Here is an 18,099-nt window from a genome sequence, read left to right as displayed (position 1 = left end):
GATAACCAAGGGTCAAAGAGCCTCAGAAAGTAATAGATTCTGAACAGAACTACAGAGTACTCAAGAAAATTGTCAAATACTTCAGACATTGTGTCTGCCCTTTTTTTATCACTATCTGCAAGAAGGAGTTTTGAAATTTTAGAAATCCTAGCATGTTCACAAATAGGTTTTTTCTTTAATTTTAAGCTGTATTTATAATTTCATCCATATATATGGCTGTGGGTATGTAGATTTCTGTAAACAATGGGAGAAAATAATATTTTCAAGATAGTTTGTTTAATCTTTACTATAAATTTCTTATAAATGTAAGATTCCTCATTTTAATATATAACTTCACAACTCTGGCACAATTATTCCAACTTGTATGTCTGAATGAGGCATATGTTTTTCAAAAAACTCTGAAACGGAGAGCATATTTCAAAATTTATTTAGTACCTGTTATCAAAATACATTCTCTTTAAAAATTAATTAAAATTACACATTTGGTCCTGCTTATGGATTTCATTATAGGATCTTTCTAAATCAAAAACCCTTTGATTAGTTCAGAAATTTCTGTAAAACTAGTCCTGCAGGGTTACATTTGTAATTAATAACTTGAAGTTGCCAGAATTAATTTTTGAAATCAAGTTTGATCATATTATCAAAAAGGGTAATTATTTTTTTGCAGATATATTAAACAAAATCTAATTTGAATATGAAACCATCTAATATGAGTTAATCTGATGGGGTCAGAAGATATTTTCAATTCATCTTCTCAAATGCAGATGTTGTAATAATGTCCTGAATGCTGTATAAAAAACTTGACTCCTATCTAGGAAATTATAACTTACTGTTATTGCTTTTATTTCATTTGTGAAGTGAAAAGAGAAACATGAGTCATGCTACATTCAAAAGAGATATGGAGAGAAAATAGCAATTCTTATATAACAGTAAGTGGCTGCTAAGAGGAAATAGTAAGGCCCCAGAAATGATAATGGCAACAACATTTGTGAGCCACTGATTACCTCATGTATGGATTGCCATGCTGGAGGAGAGTAGGAAGAGAGGTCTGAGGCTGGAGATGAAGAAAAGACAAGAGAAAATATAAGAGAAGCTGGGCAAGAAGAGCGTTTGGAACGAAAAAGTGAAAGCAAGTTGTCAGGGTCAATATGGCTCAGCAGTGCTGGGTTGCCAGAGTCTGGAGGCTGAAACATGTCTGGAGTCAGAGTGCAACAGAGTCTCTGGCAGGCATGAGCAAATGCCCCTCTTTACCACACCTGTTCTTCCTATACAGGACTCAGCTTTTGACTTTGTTCTGCCTCATTTCTCCCACTCATTCTTAAAAGAGCTAAAAATAATTTTAAAGAGTCTTGAAAAACCCTTGGCTGCTCTTCACTATTTGAGTTACTTCCTAGTAGGTTTATAAAAGAAAACTGGAGGTACCTACTTTAAGAAAGTTCTTATCTGAATTGTAAGTACTTGGAAAGGCTCTCTTTATGACAGAAGCATGATACAAGTTTAGCTGATGCCAACAGTTCCTGCTTAAAATGCTGATTCCAGGTACTGTGGTTATGCTTACCTCTGTTCTTGAAGTCTATAGATGTACACTGTGGAGCTAGAGAACTTTGAACTTTTTGCTCTACTGAACAAAGATTATTCCAAGACCATGACTGTGTTCTGTGTCTGCCCTGGGAGAATGGGCCTGTTTACATTTTGCACAAGACCTATGACTCTGAAGCCACCAAACTACTTCCTCATAAAATTAGGTGTTCTGTGTTATTGGACATGGAATTAAGCTTGGGCCTTTTACCTTTTTGGTAAATATTTCTATGCAAAAATGTCCCTTTTTGCATACAGTGTTAAAAATGTGAGGTAAGTAACAAATTAAAAATACCAAATTCCAGCAATCTCTTATAAACCAGTGACCATACTTCACAATATAAAACAATAATTGTATTACTCTAGACTAAAAAATCCCAGAAATTTAAGGAGAAACCAGGTAGTTTTAAAATAAATGTTTTAATAAGTTAAAATTAGTTCCAAAATGAATGAAATAATTGGTTTTTCTTGACAGAGGAATTACAGCTAACCTTACTTTAACAGGATCCCAAGTTAGGGTTTTTCTTTTTTTTATTATTTTCTCAGAGGAGATAGTGATATAGTGGAAGAGATTGCCTGTTGAGAGTGTGAAATTTTCATCACTGGAGATCTTTCAAAAACAAATTAGATCAAAATTGGTCAAGTATAATTTTGACTTCTGATAGGAGAATAGACTAGATAACCCCTCATAACAGATTTTTTTATAACCCCAACCCCACTTTCATTTCCTTTTTTTATTTCTGTATGTATCCAAGTCAGAGAATTGTCAATGCTCTCTCTAATGTTTCCAACTGGCTATCATACGCATAAGCCACTGAATGTGTTTTTGTTTTGAATCCTGCTTTTAGAGACTTCTCTGTCTCTAACTTATTGGTATTTAAATGCCTTTTCCACCACTATTCTGTTCAATGCCAGAAACAGGTCACTGAATGATGAATGCTTGTGGATTAACTTTAGGGATTTTCCAGTGTATGAAAATAAACTCAATGTCTGCCTTTAATGCACTCTCCAGCTTTATTTCTATATGTAATGAAATTGCATACTTTGAAGATAAATTATATGTAAGTATCTTGCTGGTGTAATGCAGGTGTATAGATACTTTAAAGGATTGCCATACACCTTAAATTTACTGGTTTTAATAAGAAATAAAGTCAAGTATGATGTGGAACGTGAAAGAGCAACTATAACTACATCTCAGTTTCTAGATAAAAGCCTTTTCCCCTTGCATTGGAATAAGTATATTTTTCTGCTGTGCAAGATAATAGATACAATTAAGGCTGACATATTTTTAACACTCTGAATGCACATCTCGCAGCTGGAACCTGTCAGTCTCATCTAATCACTGACATAAGAAACATGCTGACAATTCCTCAAGTCAGAAGATTTTCTCAGACCATTCTTAATTCTTTAACAATCATGAAGCTGTGAGCTTCAAAATACTTGGTTGTGGCGTAGTAGCGTCATTGTTTCCACTCCCCAAAGAAAATATGCCATTTTAGTCAGTTTGGTTCAGCTTTACTTTAAATTTCAAAGTACTCTCTATTTAATGAAACTCTCTTTGCTGATACTCTTTGTTTTAACACTGCTGCTCTAAAAGCCTTTAGCAACCTTGATAAACTTCTAGCAACAGGAATAGTTCATTCCAATCCCAGGCTTTGGGAGACAAGCATACAAAAAATAAACAGATAAGACTGGAGCAATGCCAGAATGCCCAAACTGCTTTTATGATAAGTAGCTAAAGCAGCAGTGAGAAAAGCCTGACAATGTAGCAGTACAAGATTTAGAAACAACTGAGGAAAGAAGGGACACTGTAAGGGCTGAGGTACAGTCTGAGGGTTAAAGTGCTGAAGTGTGACAGGTAAGCATAGATTTAGAGGTGCTTTAGCATACTGGACATTGCATCAGATCTGACATAACTGAGAGGCCCACCTGTGTGTGAGCAGGCATTGTACATCTTTTATTCCTTAAAATAACTTGCACATAAGAGCTACTCAGTCTTGAACTTTTCAGTGTGTCTCTAGAAAGGGTACTCCTAAAGGTGAAGAACAAATGCTGACAGAACTATTAGCTCTAACATGAACTAAACAGACCTGGATTGGTTTTTTGGGGGTTTGTTTTGTTTTCAAATGGCATAATAAAGGCTTCTTGCTTCACTAAGGTATTTGAAGTTATTTCATGTTTGGAGTATTTAGAGGGAAATAAAATTAGTTTCACCTGTATATACAGATAGGCACATACATAGGATGGGTGGATAGAATCATAGTTTTGAGTTTTTGGTTTTATACAATTAAATTTATGCAGATTTAACACAGAGATTACTTTTTGATATGAGAAAGGAGACCTGAAAACACTGACAAGAAGTCAAATCTTAATCAAAAACATTCAGACACATTGTCACAAGTCAGAAGAGGACTGTAAGGCATGTTAGGATGAGTGGAGGCATAGTTTAAGACATTGGGCACACTGAAATCCTTCACAGTAACCACAACTTGAAATGCATTGGTATTTTTGTGATGTACTAAAGTAGAGCGTGAGTTTAACTTTCCATCAATTCAACATGCAGACAAACTTTTTGCAAGTATTGCTTGCCTGACACAAGATCAAAGTCGTTTCTAGTTGTAGGTAAAGGATTCAGCTGATCTTTAGGGAATAGAAAGCATTTAACCAGATACACCAATGATGACTGTGTTGAATACACCAGAGAACTTAAAAACTACCACTCCTGCTGTGATCACCTTGTGGAAAATGACTTCTAATATAAAGACATGCTCCCAGAAGCTGCAGAACTTGCTTTTATCCTTCGCCTTCTCCACTTCCTCTTACATGATTCAGAGCAGCTAAAAGTGAACTTCCATAACCCCTTCCTTATTGCTTCTCTGCCTTTTCTGTCCCAGTACTACTCTCTCCACTGGCTGGAGGCTCAGCCCCTGCCCACTGATGGAGAAACATGTATTACTAGACAGGGAAGTGTTCCACTTAAGGACATTATTCAGATATTTTAAACTTTATTTACATATTTGACTAATTTATTTCAGAATTGTAAATATTATGTGTATCTAGGCTTATCAATCTACATCATGAAGGAAATTATTTACTGAATTATTTTAATTTTTTTTCCTCCTTCTGAATTTAACTCCAATTTTTCTCTCTGCAGTGATTATATTGAACTAAATAATTATTTATAAAATGTTTGTCTATATTAGGTGCACGTCTAAGTTTTTATCAATGTTTTAAATGCCATTACATTTACCAGGATGTTGCAAATATAATGCAAAATTAATTTCAATTTTTATAAATGAGAAATGTCAATATTACTAATCTATGTTTCTTATTTCAGTGGTGGGACAGTATTTTAAAGATATATATGATAAAATTCCAATTCTTCATATTTTTCTTTTCTTTCTTTTCAGCTGTATCTTGCGGCATTCCTGAGGCCCCTGGGAATGGTTCAGTTATAGGTAATGAATTCACTTTGGGCAGTAGATTGATATATGAATGTAACGAGGGCTTCAAGCTAGAATCTAGTCAGCAAGCAACAGCAGTGTGTCAAGAAGATGGATTATGGAGCAACAAAGGGAGGCCGCCTGTTTGCAAATGTAAGTGGGCATGTATTTCTAAAGAATATTTCCCCAGAATTTTCTCAGGAAATTCTTTACTGCTGATGTTTAGTTTTTACATATACATATGCCCTGAAATGGCCATTCAGGAATGCATCATCATTTAGTATGTAGTAAAGTAGAAGAGGCCTATAAATTTGTTTAATTTAAAAAATCTTTGTTTTATCTTATTCAAAACATCTGAAATTAAATTTTTAGATAATGATATTTCATGTATATTTTCTTATTATGAATAATATGCCCTTCACAATGATGAGTTACTATCGCAATTATAATTTGTTTTTCTAATATAGCTTCTAAATTAATAAAATCAAAATTTATTTCTTAAAATATTAGTGTAGATAGATAATTAAGCTTGATAAGACTTCTTCAGTCTTCATTTCTGCCTCCTGTCAGGAACAAGCCAATGTAGTGCAGACTTGTCCACTATATGGCTTAGCCTCTCATTTGCATTGGGCAGCCACTTCTCTCTGTCCTACATCAAAGCAATAATTAACTGAGACTGACTTCAACATGACTTAAAATACTGATTAGGACATGATCTCAAAGTTAATAATTGCTATAATACTATGTGTAAAAATTTTGAGAGTTAATTTAGAATCTTGACGTAATCAACAGTATATGTATGTGTCTTCCAGATTCTGAATTTGATAAACACTTTAATTTTTCAAACAAGTAAAATTCAACTCATTTTTAAAGAAATAGTAAAATGAGGCAAGAATTGTGAAGTTATACATGATTATGAAAGGGTTTTCATTTATTTGAATCAACTAATAGCAAACAATTGTTAGAAAATAGTTTTGAAAGTTAGTTTGAGAGAATTTCTAGGCATCCTTGACAGATGGGCATTTAACCTAATCTTGAACACCCTCCTGAATACTCTCTTTCTGTAATTTACTTTCCCCCTTGCAGCTTTTCTGGTATTTATATAATCTGAAGCTGGTTTTCTATAGTATAAAGCCCTTGTTTCATTTTGAATCCACAGCAGACAAATAGAAGTTACTTTGTACTTATTCTTCTTAATGTGTTTGAAAAAAACTGTTATTTTTCAGTGTAGTGGGTTATCCTTGGTGAGCAGTCATACCTCACCCAGCTGTTCACTCCCTTTCTCTTTTCAACCAGATAGGAAAAAACGGGATGAAAACTCTCATGGGTCAAGATAAGGACAGAGAGAGGACTCAGCTTGGAAAAAAGTTAATTTAATATATTGCCAGTTAAAATAAGGTTAAATAAGCTTTGGAAAAAAGAGGTTGCAAAATATCAAAACAACGCTCTCCTCCCTCTGTTCCCAGGGTCACCTTCATTCTGTTGGCTCTTTTCCTTACTCCAGCCAGTGCTAGGGGATAAGGAATGGGAGTTGTGGTCAGCTTATTAAAAGCGCTCTCTGCTTCTCCTTCCTCCTTGCACTTTTCCTCTGCTCAAGCATGTGTCTTCTTCATGAGCTATTGAACCTTAAGAAAAACTTGTTCTGGTGTGGCTCCTCCATCAGCTGCAGATTCTCCAAGAAATAACATCCATCTGCTCCAGTGTGGGCTGCAGTGTGGAAATCTGCTCTGGCATGGTCCTCTCCATTGGGCAGCTCTGGTGTTTTTGTCTGGAGCACATCCCTCTTATGTGACCTTAGTGTTCCCTCTGCTGTTTCTCACTCTTTTTGTTTCTGCCTTCTCTGCCTGTGCAGAGTTTTGCTCTTTCCTAAACACAGTTTCCCAGAAGTGCTACATCATGGCTGCAGAGCTCAGCCGTGCTCTGCTGTGGGTCCTTTGGAGCTGCTTGCTCACCCCTGCCAACACCTCGACTCCTGAATCCAGTGCACTCAGTCACCTTTTCTGCAGATAACTATCTTATTGTGGTTCATTCTCACTCTTCCTTCTGACTTTTAGGACCAGCGACTCTCATTATTGTCCTCTGGACAATCTCCAATTGATCTTCACCTTTCTTGAAGGGCAGTGCCTAAAACTGTACACAGCAATTTCACAGAGTACATAAAGAGGATTATTCAAAACCAGCTGTGATCTCACAGCCATGATGTGAATTCCAAGCTATATACTGAGGGAAGGCAGTGCTCCAGTGAATTGAAGTGAGCTTCATTCTCAGAAAAAAATTGACAATGTACAAAGCACATAACTTGAATGATTTTTTTTTGAGGGAAGTGGCCAGATAAACTTTCTGGGGATAAGATATACTAAATTCATAGCACTATATCTGCAGTGAAAAAAAAAGCTCACATTATTGAAATGTTCAAACTTAACCAGACAATGACTTCCCTTTAAAATAAAGCTTAATTACTAACATTTAGCACAACTGTCAACATTAAAATTTTTGTTTAATATTTATAATAAACTAACAAAATATATAACACTTTCTTCACTTCCTTGTCTTCTCTTTACCCTTTCTAAAAATTTGTTTGAAAAAGAGTCCAATTACTTCTAAATCTAGTTGTGCTAAATTAAAGTGCTAGTGATGTACATGACAATTTAAAATCAATATTTTCAGAATGGATTGCTATTCAGAGGCAGGCATGCTTTACCCAAGATTTCTTATTGCAAAGTGCAGAGAGCTTAGACAATCTGCATAACAACCTGTTTTTTTCCAGTATTCTGCTGTAAGGATAGATGTATTTAGTCCTCAGAAACAGAAACATCTTAACTTGATGGGAAGCAAACACAGCACAGAAAGATAAATGGTAAATAAATAAGTCCGTTTTTATTCCTATGTCTATTTAAATGAAGGTTGAAATCAGGGCAGTTTGTTTTGCAAAGCACTTCTGATAATATCATGCCTGAGGCAGATGTTGGAAAGGCTTTTCTTTTCATTAAAAGCATTTACATCAGATTTGAAGCGTGAAAAATATGATTCGTGATGGTCATAGTGCAAGACACAGATGGATCATGGATATTAGGCTACTGCATTTAATTACAGAAAACACAAAGCAACAGGTATCTACTAAGAAAGCTTAATTGAATGACAAATATCTTGCTTCAGTTATTCTTCATAGAGATCCCTAGAGCATGATCAAGGGAAGAGACTTCTCTATTGCTCTTCCTTAGAATCATAGAATCAGAGAATAGTTTGGTTTGGAACAAACATTAAAGATCATCTAGTTCTAACCCCTTTGCCATGAGCAGGAATACCTTCCACTAAACCAGGTTGCTTATAGCCTCATCTAACCTGGCTTTGAACACTTCCAGGAATGGGACATTCCCGGCCTCTCTAGGAAACCTGTTCCAGTGCTTCACCACCCTCATAGTGAAGAATTTCTAATCTAAACTTACTCTCTTAAAATTTGAAACCGTTCTCCTTTTCCTATGATTACATGCTCTTGTGAAAAGTCTTTCTCTAGCTCTCATGTAGCCTCCTTAGGCACTGGAAGGCTGCTCTAAGGTCTCCCAGGAACCTACTTTTCTCCAGGCTGAATGACACCAACTCTCTCAGCCTGTCATCATCAAGGTGCTCCAGCCCATTGATCATCTTTTTTGGCCTTCTCTGTAGTCACTCCAACAGGTCCACATCCTTCTTTTGTTGGGAGCCCTGGAGCGGGACACAATGTTCCAGGTGGGGTCTCACAGGAGCAGAATAGAGAGGTAAAATCACTTCTCTCAACCTACTGGTCACACTTATTCAATGCAGCCCAGAATAAGCTTGGCCTTCTGGACTGCAAGTGCACATTGCTGGCTTGGGTCAATCTCCTCATCAACCAACACCCCAAGTCCTTCTCCTCAGGGCTCCTCTCAGTTTATTCTGTGTCCAGCCTGTACTGTTTCCCCCCTGACACATGGGTAAGAGCTTGCACTTGGCCTTATTGTACTTCACAAGAGTCACCATTATCCATGGATTTGTTAACTATTCAAATCCATGTCTCTCTGGCCTTTGCTCTTACTGCTTTCCTTTTCATAGAAGTATGTGGATGCATAACCTAGAATATTGAGTTTCTGGTTACTTCTAACATTTTAGTTGGCTGAGATAGTCCCTGTAACTGCATAACTTTATTGTTTTTTTTCACTATTCCTTTAATACATTTATTAAAATATTTAAGTCAGGTCCTTGATTGGTTTATGCTAATTCATCTAACATCAAATATTTTAAGGAACAGCTAATGGCACTTTTCTGTAATCTTAATATTGCAGATTTTGCTGTGGATGTTTTTTTTTGAAAATGTCATATGCTGAGCTGTAATAATGATGGTTCAGATATCTTTTTTTTTTCCTATAAATAAATTGATAAAAATTATACATTTGATAATTTGTAAGTTTATGAATTAGCCTTTTTAATAATTTTCAATATGTTTGGAAAATATCTAGTTATTAAACTAAGAATCATAAGTAGTTCTGGAATAAAACATTAGTTGTAGTACAAATGCAAAACCAAATTTGCTAAGATAAGCAAAGATTTACATCAATTCATTGTAAATATTGTGCTGGTGGTTTTTATTTGCTAAGACATTCAGAACATCATACCCATTTTCTTTAACAAATCCTAAGGTCAGTAAGGATATTTTGAAGTATTTTGTCAGTGTTTGGTATGTAACATGGAGTACTTATTCAATGAACTGTAGTAAAACAGTTCATCAATTTAGCAATTTTTAATTAGTCCAGATACATTAGACTGAAAACAGATTGGATTGATATAGCTGACTGGATTGATAGACTGATGCTGAATACCACATGATCCTTTTGTTTATCTGTTTTGAGGTTTTGAAGCCTTTCCTGCTTGAATATATTGACCAACATGAACAGCTTATTTTTTTTCCTTTGTATGAGCATACTAAGACTATCAGCTTGCTTAAGTGATCCTATTTTGTTCTTAGATCCTTGTTCATAGATTCTGAGATGTATAGGTTTCAATCTGTCTTCTAATTTTACTAATACTTGTGAATTGAAAGCACACTAGTTTCTCAGATATAGTACATGACTTCACCTTAATGTATTTCCTATTTTTAAGCTAATACTGAAATTATTCAAAAGGTTATATTTGAATAATGTAGGTCACATTACTGCATTAAGTTCACCAAATAGTAAGTCCAAAATGCCCTTTCCCCATTTTCGTGGTTGTTAACTACCAGATGAAGAATAGCAATTAAGTATCATGTGCTCCTTGAAAATAATACTAATAGCAATAAGTAACACATAATACTAAATAGCAAGCTCCTGTAATTGAGATATTTTTCCATCATGAACATTGTACTTTTTTTTCTTTGAAAAAGATAATTGCACTGAGTCACAATATTCAAGATACTCTTAAAGAGCAACCTTCAGATGTTTTTTAATACTTCCCAAAAAAGCTTTTCCATGAAGATTAGTTTTCACTTTTGATATTTAGAGCAGTGAAGGAGTAAAATTTTTCACTGAAGTGAGATGATGGGCCTGTAGTTTCCGGGGTCCTCCTTCTTGCCTTTCTTGAAAACTGGGACGATGTTGTCCAGCTTCCAGTCAGCTGGGACCTCTCCAGATTCCCAAGACTGCTCAAAAATCAAGAGAGCTTTTGCAATGACATAGCCAAGCTCTTTGAGGATTCTTGGATGAATCCTATCTGTAGGGATCCAGCTGGAGCATCAGATCATACATCATTTCAGGGTTGACTGGAACTTTATCATTCTCGTAGTCATGGTCCTCCAGTTCAGAGCACTGAGACACCCTTGGTGCATCATCCGTGTCGAAGCAGAGACAAAGAAAGCATGAAACACATCTGCCTTGTCCATGTCCCTGTTTGTGAGGTGACTGTCCTCATCTTGCAATGGCCCAATGTTGTTTCTACATTGACTTTTACCATTAATATATTTGAAAGAACTGATTTTATTGTCCACCATATTTTTGGCCAGGTTCAACTCCAGTTGAGTTTTGACTGGATGAATTTTCTCCCTACAGTGGCAAACAGCACCTCTGTATTCTTCTATGACACCTTACCTTGCTTCCACAGGGCATACACCTTCCTTTTATGCCTTTTTTCCAAAAGGAGATCCCTGTTCAGCCAAGCCAGCCTTTTGGCTCCCCTGCTTGACTTTCAGCATTCCTGTGCCCTTCGGGAGGCAATGCTTAAAAAATTACCAGATGGATCCCAACACCTGCAAAAATATTTTCCATGGGGATTTTACTTACTAGTTCCCTGAGAAGTTTGAAGTCTGCTCTCCTCATTCCAGAGTTGAGGTTTTACTGGCGCTTTTTCTCTTGTCAATAGAAATTTTTAACTCAGCAGCTTTACAGTTGGCCAAGGTAGCCACCAACCTCCACTTCACTTACAAGATCCTCCCTGTTGACAAGCAGTAGATCAAGGAGGGCATCTTTCTGAGCCAGCTCCCTTAGGATCTGTTCTATAAAGTTGTCCTGCAGGATTTATAGGAATCTTCTGCACTGGGTTGTAGCAGCTGTGTGGTTCTCCCAGATAATTTCTGACAAGTTGAAGTCCCCCATAAGGACAAGAGCAGTTGATTTGGAATTTTCCCTTAGTTGCTCAAAATATAATTTGTTGGCATTATCTTCCTAGCTGTAGGTCTACAGTAGGCTCCCACAATGACATTCACGTGATTGGTTTGTCCCTTGATTCTTATCCAGAAACTCTCAACTGAGCCATTGCCAACAGAGAACTCCAAGAACTCCATATATTCTATCCCTTCTCTTACATCAGTGCCACCCTCTCTCCACCTGTTTTCTCTTCTGCCCTGCCTTATCCCTCCTAAAGAGCCTGCAACCATCCAAGAGAGCACTCCAGTCACAGGACTCGTCCCACCAGCTTTAACTTCTGCCAATGATATCAGACTGGGACTGGGGCAAAGCTTCAAGCTCTTTTTGTTTTACTTAATGCTGTGTGCGCGTGTAGAAGCATTTAAGTCTGGTACTTTGTAGCCAGCACCTCGTGAAGCAGATTAAGGGATTAGTGCTTGTTTCCTCAAATTTTGGCACACCATACAATCACTCATCACTGCCAAGCCTGGTATTTTCCCTTTCCGCCTTCCAAACTACTTTAAAGCTCTGTCAGTGAGCCCCACTGGCTCCTGTATGGGAGCTCCTTTTCCCCTTTGAGAGAAGTGCATTCTATCAGGTGTCAGTAGACCAGGTGTTAGGTAGATCATCCCATGGTCACAAACCCCAAATTTTTTCCACTTACAAAGCCTCAAAGCCATGTGTTGACCTGAAAAATCTGCCTATTTGGGCTTTATAACAACTCTTTTTTATGGTAATTATTTGTCGATATGAATTCCCCGTTTAGAGTCTATTTAGAATTATCAATATATGGAGATTGTCATGTCATTAAAATAGATAATCATGATTTCAAATTGTAATTATGTTTTCTGACCTATTTATGTAAATAAATATTATTCATAAAAATTATTATAAAAATGCCTGGAGAGGTTAGAGATCATCTTCACATCTGCAAGAAGTTGAGGTAATTCCTTACAGAGTTTCATGTATGTAAATGAGAATTTAAATAGTGCCCAGACCATAATTTCCAGGAAACTGACCATAAGAGGCAAGTTGATGCACTCATTCACAAACCATGTTCACAAAATCAAGCACCTGTTAATAGTCACTTTTTTGTTTCTTGAAGGATAAGGAATTTAATAAATCAAAATCAGTCCCTGTAAAATTAAATTTCTTTCAAGCCGCAGGTTTTGTTGATTACATCAACACAGCCTAGAAATATACTCAGTATTGAGGAACATCTTGAATTAGAAATTATACATTTATGCATTAGAATCTGATAGCTGTTAGTGAAGTGTGCTTGCAAATTTAAGTGTATCTATAGATAAAGAAAGAATAAATTGCATACTGACCTCAGTATGTAGAGGTAACATCTATGCAGCTCATTTACATAGTCTGAAATAGCTGAGCCTGTCTTGAGATGTCCTATGGTTAAGACTAAAATTTTTGCTATTGGACTAAATAAGGAACTTGCTTTCGTGCTTAAAAAAACCAATAAAACTATTGTTTGGAAGGAGGAGTGATAAAAATGTCAAAGTTGATAGGCATTAAGTTCCTATTTAGAATATGTTTTGTTTTCTGAAAGACTTATACGATTTTCACTACAAGATGTTAAGCAGAGTGCTTCAATATGCATATTTTATTTAATAAATATGGAAGAATGTTTCTTGGTTGATAGTTCATAATCTTTCCATAGCTATGAAATGCAGTTTAGTATTAATACCAAAGTAAATTAAATTAGGAAGTCCTCTGTTAACTTGGGATACCGTTCTTCAGTAGTCAGAATATTGTTTTAAAGGCCAAAGTGACGACCTATTAAGTTTCAAAGTCATTGTACACTGGCAGTCCTTCCCAAGATATACTAAAAAAAACAATCAAAGAAAATATTCTACAATTTCAGCTCAATATAACATTATAATCTGTCATTTGGAAGTTCTTCAAATTATTTCTCCTTTATAAATACTTACACATCTTCATAGATATGCTGTGTTCAGTTCTGATTTTCCTATATGCCAAAATTTGCCATGGCTAAGATAACTATTGGAGAAGCTAGATGTATAATTTTAGCATTACCATCTACATTTTTACAGGAATTTTGATTCTATCACTTTCCCTTTAGTTCAGTGATTGCATTAACTAGTCTCTTCCATCACATATTCATAGTTGTAATAAAACCTCTTTATACCTCTCAATGTGAAGTCTATAGAAAATGTAGAAAATGTATTTATTTATGTATTTATTTTGCCAGCTTGTTAGTCTTTTTCCTGGTGGCATGGTACGAATTAATTGTAGCATAAATGAGAACCATGCTCTTTATTTCTTCATTTGGGATTTTTACACACTTCCTTCTAAGGTTTTTGTCTTCCACTGAGCAACATATGAAGAAACTAAATTTCTTTTACCTCTTCTTCTTGTTGGTTGGTTAATTTTCTTTGGAAAGTATAGCTTTTCTCAACTGTTTTCTGGGCTAATAGTTTTTTCTAATGTATTCACTTAGTAAATCTCACTTAGTGACATAAACAGTCAATAATTCATCCAGACTTTTTCTATAGCAGGGAAATTCTGAATGACATGGTAGAAGATAAAAAAATATAACTATTTTAAATAGTCATAAATATTTTCATAATGCTAGTCTAGTCATAGGTAAATTAAGATAGAATTCATGTCAATATCATAAATATTTTAAGAATTCTGTGGACTTAAATTGCAGAGCATCAAATTGAAACTGAAAACAAAACATAAACTATACTTGTCTGTAGTCAGTAACTGCATTCTCTTAGAAAATATAAAAAACAACAGAAGTGAAATAATTCTAAAAATCTTCCAGAATATAATAATTTTTAAACATGTTCTAAACTGGAATTAAATAATTTTCCTGTATACCCACAATATATGGTTTTAAAATAATTAGCATTTCAATGTATGCTAGCAGCTTTTATTGCAATGTGTCTTAAGAACTTCAAGCTTTGCAAACATTACATAACAATATTTGCTTTCCCTTTTACATCCACCACAGTCTGTGATGTATTTTGTCTCTGAAATCTTTGAATAAAACTCATTAGAGAGTATAACTGTATATCATTATTCCACTACAGCCACTAAATGAAAATACACTACAAACTCCAGTTCAATTTATATTATTTGTTGTATAAGAATTATTTTTCTTAGAACTTGTTTTTCCAAGATGACTATGGTATTCTAAGTCTTAGATTGTGAAACATCTGCCTGTAAGGCGAGACATTCACCTATAAAGAAATATAGGGGCAAAATGCTAAAATGTACCTTTTCTTTCTTCACAGCTGTAACCTGCCCCAGCATAGAGACTCTTCTGTCAGAACATGTTGTCTGGAGACTGATTTCTGGGTCACTGGATGAGTATGGAGCTCAAGTCATGCTTAGCTGCAGTCCTGGGTATTATTTATTGGGTCAAAGAGTCATACAGTGCAGGGCTAATGGAACCTGGAGCATAGGCAATGAAAGGCCAGCTTGTAAGGGTAAGGAAAATACTTGTTTACAGAATATCCTATGCTTTTTAATACATATATTTTCTTTTATAAATAAACTATTTATAAAGTAGTTTAATATTTTGGTCTCACATTTCAAGTAAGAAAGTGTGAAATTTTCATTAACTTGAAATTAATTTTTTCCAGCTCCTTAGGTGTTAAGTACAATATGTTTCATACAAGAGTCAATGATGTACCATCAAGAAATCAATTTGTATTTATTCTACTACGTGGTGCATAAGTATGTAGAAAGTACTAGAAAGTGGTATTACTTTAAAAGAACCCAGAGTAGAGTTAGAAGATGAATGCTTTGACCTCTTGGGTGAAGCATTAAAACTGTACTGTTGGAGAAATGTTCATATGGGCTTTCATAGTGTCTTCATACAAAAATGCCATAAATTACATCAATCTTGACTTTGGATGTTTAAGGTTTTAGGGAAACATGGAAATCTCAGTGGAATCATACAAACTTCAAGTGTTACAGTGCCAAAGTCTTAATAACTTTCTCCAAAACTTCATTCTTCTTTTACAAAAAGTTATTTTTTAAATTCTGTTAACTGCAATTGTGCCCCTTTTTTTTTTGTGCACACAGACTAAAAAATATATTTTTGATATTCTGCCTAATATCCAGCTACTGTTCAGCTGCTAACAAGTCTTTGAAAAGATAGTTCTTTCCCACCCTCTGCAATTACAGAAATTTTATGTGAGTAGAAAATGGGATGATCCATATCAGACACAGTTAACCAAAAGAAAAGTATTAGAAACACAGAGAGTTGCTGATTGAAGAGATATTAGTTAATTTATAAGAAAGGTACATTGTTTTACCCTCTACCAGAGGACTGATTAGGATTTCATTATAGCAAACTTCATGCCCCAGGAGATATTCAGTAATATATCCATTGGACATGGATCATTAAGATCCAGAAACACACTGCAGAGTATTTTTCTGAAGTCTACAGTTTACTTTCTCTTCGAAAAGAGTTTGATTTATTTTTTTAACATAAATATAATTAATATTCAATATTAAAATTAGGAATTATAATGTTCGGCTAATCCCCAAACTGCATTAATGTGACATGATCATAGTCAAAATGAGTCTTACTCATTTTACTCACTCTAGGCACATTATATACATAAGAAACGATGATATTTTCTGATTATGACTGAGTTAGTTAACTGCATGGTAGCTGGCACTTGATTTTATACAAATTCTAACCAATTCCAAGTTGTTTTCTACAGCAAACATTTAAAAATATGTAAGAGTGGGACCTTGGGATTTTAAGTAGGAAGTTTAGTTGTGGTCAAGATGCTATTGAAAGTAAACATATGATTCATACTGATGTATAAATACAGTTGAAGCTCTTGAGGACAATGGTCTGCATCTTAAATTACAATGTTTTTTGTATACTCTTCTAGAAACAAAAGCAATGACAGAATGGTTTTAATTAAATTAGACTTTCATGCATTCTTGAAAGACAATTCTTCATGTGATGTGCAATAGCTGTGGGTTGCAGCTGATGCTACAGAAAGTTTCTCTGATAATTGGTCAAATCTAGTCTTTGGCAAAACCAGATGATTTATTGTTTTAGCAAGCAGACAATCATATATGCTATATGCTTATGAATAGTAGTGGGAAATAAGAAAAAAGACAGTTCATGACAATTCAGAGTACTAAATGTTAAAAAGATTTATAAAACTTTATACTGACACAACATTTAAAACAGCCAGGGAAAGTCTATTTGAGGAGTAGCCATGGATATTTACATATGGAATATAACCACAACCTTCTCAGGAATTCATGTAATTCCCTTGTTTCAGAACTAGAAATATTCATTGGCTGCTGTCAAGATATGAAAGTATCCCAAAGAATTTTTAGTTTTAGAACATATGTTGCCATATCAAGCATAATTTTAATCCCTTTCTATGGAATACAACTCTTGTATTTATTCCTATTCCATTTACTTTTTAAGAAAACATGAGGTGATGAAAAATTATGAAAAGCATTTTCATATTTCAGTATGTTATATTTCTATTTTTTTTTCTAGTTATCTCCTGTGGTGGTCTTCCATCTCCACCAAATGGAAATAAGATTGGAACCTTAACAGTGTATGGAGCTACTGCAATATTCACTTGTAACACAGGATACACATTAGTTGGTTCTCATGTGAGAGAGTGCTTGGCAAATGGTCTCTGGAGTGGTACTGAAACCCAATGCCTAGGTAAAACCCCCAAATTTTTGTTCCTTGTTTTGTTTTGTTTTGTCTTAAAAGTATCAAGAACTGGATTTCAGCCTCTTGTCAAGCAACATTTTTGAATCGATGGAAAATAAAGGTACCTTAAATATGGAAATATTATGTCCTGTATACGATTTTCTGCTATTCTATGAACATATATATTTTCATTAGACATAAAATTATCTTTTATGTTGTTGTAATGCTTTTCAAACCAGTATGATTTTTAAGTGACTCAAATAATCGCCCACATTCACAGCGCTTTTCTTTGTGGAGCAGGGTGTGTGATGAAACAGCTTCAAGGTAATCTTCTATTAGGGCTATTCCTGGTGCATTCCAACTACAATTAAGCATTCAGAATATTGACCATTCAGTCATGGGAAGCAGACAAGAGGCAATCAAAAGTAAAGCAAAACCAAGACTCTTTCAAACCCTGAGATTTATATAGTTTGGACATTCATTCTCACCCCAACTCTTGCTCTCTTCAGATCCACTCATATTGTTTCACACACCTAATACAGACATAAGGAAAAGGTTCTCTTTGTGAGTAACATTTGAGGCTCAGCAGTGGTTTTATTCTTGGTTGTGAACAGTTTATTTATTTCTGGAATTAGTTATTTCCTTTTCTGCCCTCATTTTGCAGATTTTCCTCTTGCCTTACAGTTGAATGTACTTGGTTACTCTGAGGAAAGGAGAAATTCAGCTTTCCTCTTCAGAGCTCAACCTCACATAAAAAAGCATCTTTCTTCTCTGCTAC

At 35.1% G+C, this 18,099-nt stretch overlaps 1 protein-coding gene across 1 annotated transcript in view; it reads left to right on the top strand.

Annotated features, from left to right (window-relative positions):
• CSMD1 (CUB and Sushi multiple domains 1) overlaps positions 1-18,099 on the top strand; it is a 1,074,877-nt gene that overhangs the window by 996,328 nt on the left and 60,450 nt on the right. The window contains exons 50-52 of the mRNA XM_066547292.1: positions 4,989-5,174; positions 14,908-15,102; positions 17,157-17,330. Of these exons, the coding sequence (XP_066403389.1) occupies positions 4,989-5,174; positions 14,908-15,102; positions 17,157-17,330 (555 nt within the window). The remainder of the gene's footprint in view (positions 1-4,988; positions 5,175-14,907; positions 15,103-17,156; positions 17,331-18,099) is intronic.

Source organism: Molothrus aeneus, chromosome 3 (genome assembly GCF_037042795.1).
Source record: "Molothrus aeneus isolate 106 chromosome 3, BPBGC_Maene_1.0, whole genome shotgun sequence".
NCBI lineage: Eukaryota > Metazoa > Chordata > Aves > Passeriformes > Icteridae > Molothrus > Molothrus aeneus.
Note: the sequence above shows the minus strand (reverse complement) of the source record. Positions and strands in the feature narration are given on the sequence as shown.